Source organism: Micropterus dolomieu, linkage group LG20, assembly GCF_021292245.1.
Source record: "Micropterus dolomieu isolate WLL.071019.BEF.003 ecotype Adirondacks linkage group LG20, ASM2129224v1, whole genome shotgun sequence".
Classification (NCBI taxonomy): domain Eukaryota; kingdom Metazoa; phylum Chordata; class Actinopteri; order Centrarchiformes; family Centrarchidae; genus Micropterus; species Micropterus dolomieu.
The window spans coordinates 2,528,824-2,537,226 of record NC_060169.1 but is presented as its reverse complement, the minus strand read 5'-3'; the positions used below and the strand labels follow the sequence as shown (position 1 = coordinate 2,537,226).

The following is an 8,403-nucleotide window of genomic DNA, read 5'->3' as shown; positions in this document are numbered from 1 at the left end:
CTAATGATGAGTGTGTACAGGTGTGCTTTATACTCCTCCGGTTATTCCGTCACACCTTACCGTTCTAGCAACAGGCCAATAGGATTGGAGTGATTTCATTCACGTTCAGACCTGCTTCGCCTAGAGGCGTTCCCATAGTGTCGTAACCGACGCAGTTCGAGTTCCCTCGAAGGGGAACCTAAAAATACATCATGTTATTTTTATTTTTTATTTTGCTTGGGGGTTATTTGTACAGAAACTGTTCATCCAAATTTCTTTACTTCTGAGAGTAAGAATTGATTTTGGGATGGATGTAAAATTATATGGATTGCTTTCACGGGTGCTCCTGATTCTCTCAGCAGCGTCCGGGGTGTTCACTAAAAGTTTAAATTATTCTCAATTTTGCATTTTAACTCCAGAAAGCTTAATAGTTTCTCAGAATCAAGACTCAGTAGTTAACTTTAGTAACTTGAGGACACCCTAAATTATATTAGATTGTAAAAACTTGTAACTTTCTTTGATCAGTACATGGTTGCAAGACAACATATAGTCTGGTCACAGAAAAAAGAAATTTACCTTTTACATTGTAGAAGGAACTGGATGACATCTTGCTAATGCTTTATGAAATTGGACTTTTGAATGTATTTTAGACAGCCCCCCCTGCATTATATTACTATGGATTTTATTCTGTTGTTCTTTTCTTAGTCATCTCAAGATCCAATGAGTGACTTCATTGATATATTATAACATTATAGAAAGAATTATAGATCGATATCAACTTGTGTGATTACAAAATATACTAACAAAAATGTCCAATAGCTTCAGAAGAACCATCTCTAGCTGTACAGTTACTTAATCTGATCTTTTTCCACAGGTTGACCTTCGCAACAGGGCAACCTTTGATGACTGTCAGAACTCTCTCAACTGGTTATGTTACACCGGCAACTGTGGCTATAATACCAAAAGTGAGAGAGGCGTAGTTGACTGGAGCAACAATGCACCACAATATAACAACCAATGGTGTGAAACTGAAACAGTCAGTACAAGAAGTATCCCAAGTGACAACCCTTTTCAAATGAAGTAAGATTTTTGCATTACTTAAGGTGAGACACCACAGTCCAAAATTATGATTTTGCTTTCACTGAATTACACACATATATATATATATATATATACACACACACATATATATATATACACACACACATATATATATATATATATATATATATACATATATACACATATACATATATATATATACATATATACATATATATACATACATATATACATATATATACATACATATATACATATATATACATTCATATATACATATATATACATACATATATATACATACATATATACATATATACACATACATATATACATATATACATACATATATACATACATATATATATACATATATATACATATATATATATATATATATTATGGCATGCCGTTTAGGAAATAATATATATATATGAAATTTGTCAGTCTATATGGAATGAAAGTCTGATTATATGGAATGAAAGTCTGAATATATTGAGTGAAAGTCTGAATATATGGAATGAAATCATCATCTGACATCATTAAGGCACTGGCGCCATCTTGTGTTGATGTGATTAATCCGTATGGATGTAATTGTGACACTATGAGCGAATAAGTAAGAAATCTAGTGTCAGCTATTTGGAGCATTGAAGAGATTACAAACACACTAGCAAATGCATGTACACGCCATAATACTGGGAACCATATCCAGCTCTTTAATCGTGGAAGACCGAATGCAGAAAACCTCCCAGGCCAGGCAGTTCCCGTTTATCAGGAAAACAAGCCTTCAACCTCACACGTGCCCCCACAACAGCTTAAGTTTGTTCGCATCCGAACTAATCTTTTAAACACCGAAGTCCTGGCAGCGGTAATATTTTTTGTCAATGGAGTTTGATATAACAGCTATTTCTGGTTAAACACAGGATCTTACCCTTTAAAAAGTTACTGCCTGAGCCCTTTTGGGTGGACATACGAAGATTGTATCTAGGGGTTGTTGTGGGGGGCACCTGTGAGGTTAAAGGCGTATTTCAGTTTGCCTGATAAACGGCAACTGCCTGGCCTGGGAGGGTTCCTGCATTTGGTCTTCCACGATAATAGAGAATACATTTCTAGATCATGAGAACGATACTGGATGTGGTTTCCAATATTTTGCCAGTGTTTTTATAATCTCTTCATTGCTCAAAATTGCGGACGTTGGACACTTTCATGCTGATTCACTAACAGTGTCACACTTCACATCAATGACGTCAGACTTTCATTCACTATATTCAGACTTTCATTCAATATATTCAGACTTTCATTCAATATATTCAGACTTTCATTCAATATATTCAGACTTTCATTCAATATATTCAGACTTCATTCAATATATTCAGACTTTCATTCAATATATTCAGACTTTCATTCAATATATTCAGACTTTCATTCAATATATTCAAGGTTCATTCCATATATTCAGATGGACAAACTTCATATATATATATTATTTCCTAAACGGCATGCCATAATATTATATACATATATATATACACACACACACACACACACACACACACCAAGTTCATCAACTTCAGATCCTGCAAACTCTCCATGTTGAATCATATATCATTTGAAAGCTTGTTTTCTAGAGCACAATGTTAGCTAGTTTTTATATCTGTAAGAGATGTGTTTATATGACAAAAAGTAATTTTTATGCTAAGTATGTTTCTGTTTCTGAAAATGACATGTTTCCTGTACGCCAATTCATATTCCTGGCCCTTCAAAGCAGTTGGAGCATCAAATGTTCACACACCGTTTCTTAGGCCTTATAGCACAGAGGTTTTTTTTTAAATATCTTTGATCGTTCTCATTTTATGAGGCATTTTATCTGTAAAATTGTGGGAAAAAAGGGTCCAACATGAGTGACATCTTTTCAATAAATCCATGAAAACACAATATTTTGATAAACTGTTCTGTAAATGTCTGGCCTTTCGGTATATTATCACAATAAAACCAGAAAATTTAATCTGAGTCTTTGCAATGTGCTGGAATATGGATTTGTGTGATATGCAACTCAGCGCATATTTAATGAGAAAATACCTCATGTGCATATAAAAACTGAACACATAAAAAATCTTCAATTTATGTTTACTTGTAAAGTAAGTATTACAAGTATCAGCTTGTAAAGTATTATTGTGATATAACAAAATTTTGTGTGTGTGTGGGGGGGGGGGGACTTGACTGTGATGTCTCACCTGATGTGAATATTTTTGCTATATTGCTGTAATATTTATATAATATTTATCCTGCTAAAACTTCAGTTGCACACAGTTGTATTTGCTGTGGTTCTGCTTATTAGATATTGTATTTCAAGAGTGTTGTTTCCATCACACCAGCGCTGCAAGCTGTTGTTGGATCCCAACGCGAAACTGGGTTCATAATTTGAGACTTATGACTTATGTGGATTTGGGAACAAGATCTGACACTGGAAAACCAAACCAATCACCAGAAGTTGCCATTCTCCCTTTTCTACGGTGAGTCCCCTGCTGTTATCATTAAACAAGATAACTTCTAATGACTTTGTTAAAGAACCTGTGGGAAATGTCCTACTTTGCCCATCAGCAGTAGAGAAATACCTCCACAGTGGCAGCCAGATAGCTGTGCCTGTCCAAAAATACTGGAATTAGGCTGAAAGCAACATTTTTTATCAACAGAATAAATCAGCAACATTTTACAATAAATAAGACAGTGCTCTATTTTCATTTTAAGAAATAACTCACATAAAAGAAATAAATGGATATGTAGAAGAAAAAGACAAAGAAATAACACATTTTTACTTGATTGTATTCCACACTATGTTTACAAACAAAAACATGTCATCATTCATACCAAGCCATAATCTGGAATATGCTATAATCATGTCACTAATCAAAAATTAGTGGATTTAAACTCATCATTTTCATTGAGCATTAAGGCTGGAGCTCTGAAAAAGCAGAAAAAAGTAAATACATTTGCACTATTTCTCTGTTAGGTAGAGCCACATTGTAGTGAATCTACACTTTGTTAATAAAATTTTGAATATTCATACTTGGGAATATTAATATCTTTGGAACTTGTTTGATATTGGGTCACCACCTGGCATAATCCTTTTCCCAAGGGGCTATGAACCATGGGTATAGTTTTATAATGAACACAATTAGCTATTAACCATTAATCAGTCTTATAATCTGGAGATGAATTCTCTGTGCAGAGACCTGGGTTATCAATCAGTGCACACATCGTACCTGTGTTTAGATTGAAATATTTAGTTACTAACTAAGGTGAAGACAAGTGAAGTGTAAATAAGGATATAAATAAGACAAAACAACAATGATTATATGGCAACAACAAAATGCAAGAAACGGAAGTTGGAACAAGATTAAAACAGGTTCCATTAAAAGTCTTTTTTGGCTTTTGTGAATATGAATATGATTATGGTTCTCAAATGATAAGAGAACGGATTAATGTTATAAATTTTAATGAGTCAAAAATGTAACATCAGATGGTGTATTTTATATTTAGTTAGGCTGCTTATTCATCTGTTAGTATTATTAGAAATTGTGTTTAAACAATTCAGGCTGTGTAGTGTGTTCAGGCAAAAACTGCTTGCGGGCCAAGAAGCAGACTCAGAAGGTCCAGTCTTTTATGATTCATTTGAGACACAAACATAAAGCACACAGCTGACTGTGGAAATGCTGATCCAAGAAAACCCAAACTAACAGTCCAACTAACAGAAATCCAAAAGCAAACCAAGAGCAAACAATAAACCAGGCAGGGATGGCTCTAACTCCACAAAAACCCTGACCCTGAGCCAAAAACTAGTAGCTGTACAGGCAGAGATTAGGCAGACGCAGGCATGACACCACAATGGTCCAGCACAGACTGAACAGAACACAGGAATTAAATCCTATACATAAAACAGGTTGATCACATCCAGGAAGAAACAGAATAGGAAGCAAAACTAGACACAGACAGCAAACGTGGACAACTTCAGATTAAAACAGGAAACAAGGCAAGACACTGACAACTGATGGATAACTTTTCACATTTGCAGGTTGATTTTTAAAACTGTGGAAGGATAGAACCAAAATGCCTGCAGAGTTTTATAGTCACGTATGCTGATTTTATCAGCTATCAATTTCATGTGAACTGAGAAGGGAGGACAGCATTTTGCATGTGTGTGTTTGGAAGACCCATCTTGGAGACAGTTTATGCTTCCAACCCCTCCCAAAGTGGTTCTGTCAATCCAAAGGTTCTGTCAAATCTTCAGTTCATGTGAGGGTTACATTCAGGTTTTGCTTGGAAATTGTTAAAGCTGGCACTTTTATAGTCTTAATGGTAAAGCAAGTCACTCTAAATTCACTGGAGGTTCGGTTGGTCTGTGTGTGCTTCTTTCACAACAGCACTCAGGTAAAGAGTCTTTGATGTAGCAGAACGTGTTCAACCCCCACCTACTTTGGGTTTGGGGTTGGAGGTCTCTTTAGTCAGCGTCTGCTTTTAGGTTGAGAAACTCAAACCCTCTTGCTATGAATGAAAACAAAGAGAATCTGGCAATACAACATGCTTCACAATGTGTTTATTTTTTTACCTGTAAGATTTTTTCGACCAAACTAAAAAAAATTTTTTTTGTCTTTCCTTATGAATAACAGAAGAAATCTTTGTGATTCTGCATATTCCATGTTTTAAAACTTTACCACCATGTAACTGACTTTGTGTTACAGTTTGCATTGCTTTTTTATATTTCCCTATGCAAGCGTGCTGTTTATAATTCTGCTAATTTGATCCTTTTCCGTAGACTGTTACTAACTTGTGTTAATGTGTCTGTTCAAGAGTTCCTCAGAACTGCCCACGGACATACAAGCTGATGTCCTTTGATCCTGATGGTGACAAAGTTCGATGCAGATATGGAAATATCATAGGTACTGAGTGCAGCTCATGCAACCAACCTTCAGGCTTCGACTTGGATCAGGTTAGTTGAAAAATCAATTTCCCAATACCTTGTACAACACTGGCTTGATGCTTTGCCTCCCTTAACTACTAAATGTTCACATTGTCAGGGCTCTTGCACATTACACTACCGATACTCTTATGCCGACGCCAGAGCGTATGGATTTGAGTTGGTGGTGGAGGACTTCCCACAAGGGCGCATCTCTCTGGCCTACACTGATGGATCCAGGTCCTCCAGGGATCCACTGAGAAAGAGACAAGCTACAACCGCAGCACCAACCACAATCCCTACAACAGCAGAACTGACCTATGACCCATGGTGGTGGTTTTTTTCCACAACAACCCCAACCACAACCACTGAAGCAACCACAGGACAAATTACAACAGCAGAACCGACCTATGACCCATGGTGGTGGTTTTTTTCCACAACAACCCCAACCACAACCCCAACCACTGAAGTAACCACAGGACAAATTACAACGGCAGAACCGACCTATGACCCATGGTGGTGGTTTTTTTCCACAACAACCCCAACCACAACCCCAACCACTGAAGTAACCACAGGACAAATTACAACGGCAGAACCGACCGATGACCCATGGTGGTGGTTTTTTTCCACAACAACCCCGACCACAACCCCAACCACTGAAGTAACCACAGGACAAATTACAACGGCAGAACCGACCTATGACCCATGGTGGTGGTTTTTTCCCACAACAACCCCAACCCCAACCACTGAAGCAACCACAGGACAAATTACAACGGCAGAACCGACCTATGACCCATGGTGGTGGTTTTTTCCCACAACAACCCCGACCACAACCCCAACCACTACAACCACAGGACAAATTACAACGGCAGAACCGACCTATGACCCATGGTGGTGGTTTTTTCCCACAACAACCCCGACCACAACCCCAACCACTGAAGCAACCACAGGACAAATTACAACGGCAGAACCGACCTATGACCCATGGTGGTGGTTTTTTCCCACAACAACCCCAACCACAACCCCAACCACTGAAGTAACCACAGGACAAATTACAACGGCAGAACCGACCTATGACCCATGGTGGTGGTTTTTTTCCACAACAACCCCAACCCCAACCCCAACCACTGAAGTAACCACAGGACAAATTACAACAACAGAACCGACCTATGACCCATGGTGGTGGTTTTTTTCCACAACAACCCCAACCCCAACCACTGAAGTAACCACAGGACAAATTACAACAGCAGAACCGACCTATGACCCATGGTGGTGGTTTTTTTCCACAACAACCACAACCCCAACCACTGAAGTAACCACAGGACAAATTACAACGGCAGAACCGACCGATGACCCATGGTGGTGGTTTTTTTCCACAACAACCCCAACCCCAACCACTGAAGCAACCACAGGACAAATTACAACGGCAGAACCGACCGATGACCCATGGTGGTGGTTTTTTCCCACAACAACCCCGACCACAACCCCAACCACTACAACCACAGGACAAATTACAACGGCAGAACCGACCTATGACCCATGGTGGTGGTTTTTTCCCACAACAACCCCAACCCCAACCACTGAAGCAACCACAGGACAAATTACAACGGCAGAACCGACCTATGACCCATGGTGGTGGTTTTTTCCCACAACAACCCCAACCACAACCCCAACCACTACAACCACAGGACAAATTACAACAGCAGAACCGACCTATGACCCATGGTGGTGGTTTTTTTCCACAACAACCCCAACCACTGAAGCAACTACCACTCCGCGACACACTAGCAGCAGGACACACCTGCACTCCACCACTCCTCCTCTCAGTAAACTACCATTGCAATTCTCTGTACTTGGTAAGTTGGGTTTTTCTACACATTTTAGTGAGCCTCAATCACATTGAGCAAGAACGTGCAGCTTCACAGTCCTCACTAGATTGAAACCTTCATGCTGGACCTCTAGCTTCACCTGCATTTGTGACATTACACATGGCCGGATTGAAATACAGGCATCCAGGCTCCCCCAAAAAGTTTGACCAGAACCCACCATGAAGATCTCTGTCCTGTGAAAATCAAGTTTTTCCAAAAAATCAGCTCTTCATGAGTGAATAAAACCTCTCCTATTTATTCCACATATGATCCAATGGGGTTTCAAAAGCTTTATTTAGCCTGTAAACAATTCATCAACTTCTGACAATGTTTTGATCATTACATGTGGTTTTCCTTTGTTTTCACCACACAGTGACACAAATAAAACTGAGGTTAGGAATGAACATACTTGACATAGTTTAGTCAACACTTGGTGTAACAGCGCTGGATGCATAGGTGTGGCCAGAGTGCAAAAGGTTAAAAGTTCTGATCCAGTGGCAGGTATTGATAGTTTATTTATCTTTTTTATACTCCAGTGGA

The 8,403-nt window shown here is 38.6% G+C and overlaps 1 protein-coding gene across 1 annotated transcript in view; it reads left to right on the top strand.

The window, feature by feature from the left end:
* The window catches only part of LOC123959260 (oncoprotein-induced transcript 3 protein-like), an 18,625-nt gene that overhangs the window by 7,323 nt on the left and 2,899 nt on the right, over window positions 1-8,403 (top strand). Inside the window, exon 2 of the mRNA XM_046033211.1 lies at window positions 5,890-6,028. Coding sequence (XP_045889167.1) covers window positions 5,890-6,028 — 139 coding nt within the window. The remainder of the gene's footprint in view (window positions 1-5,889; window positions 6,029-8,403) is intronic.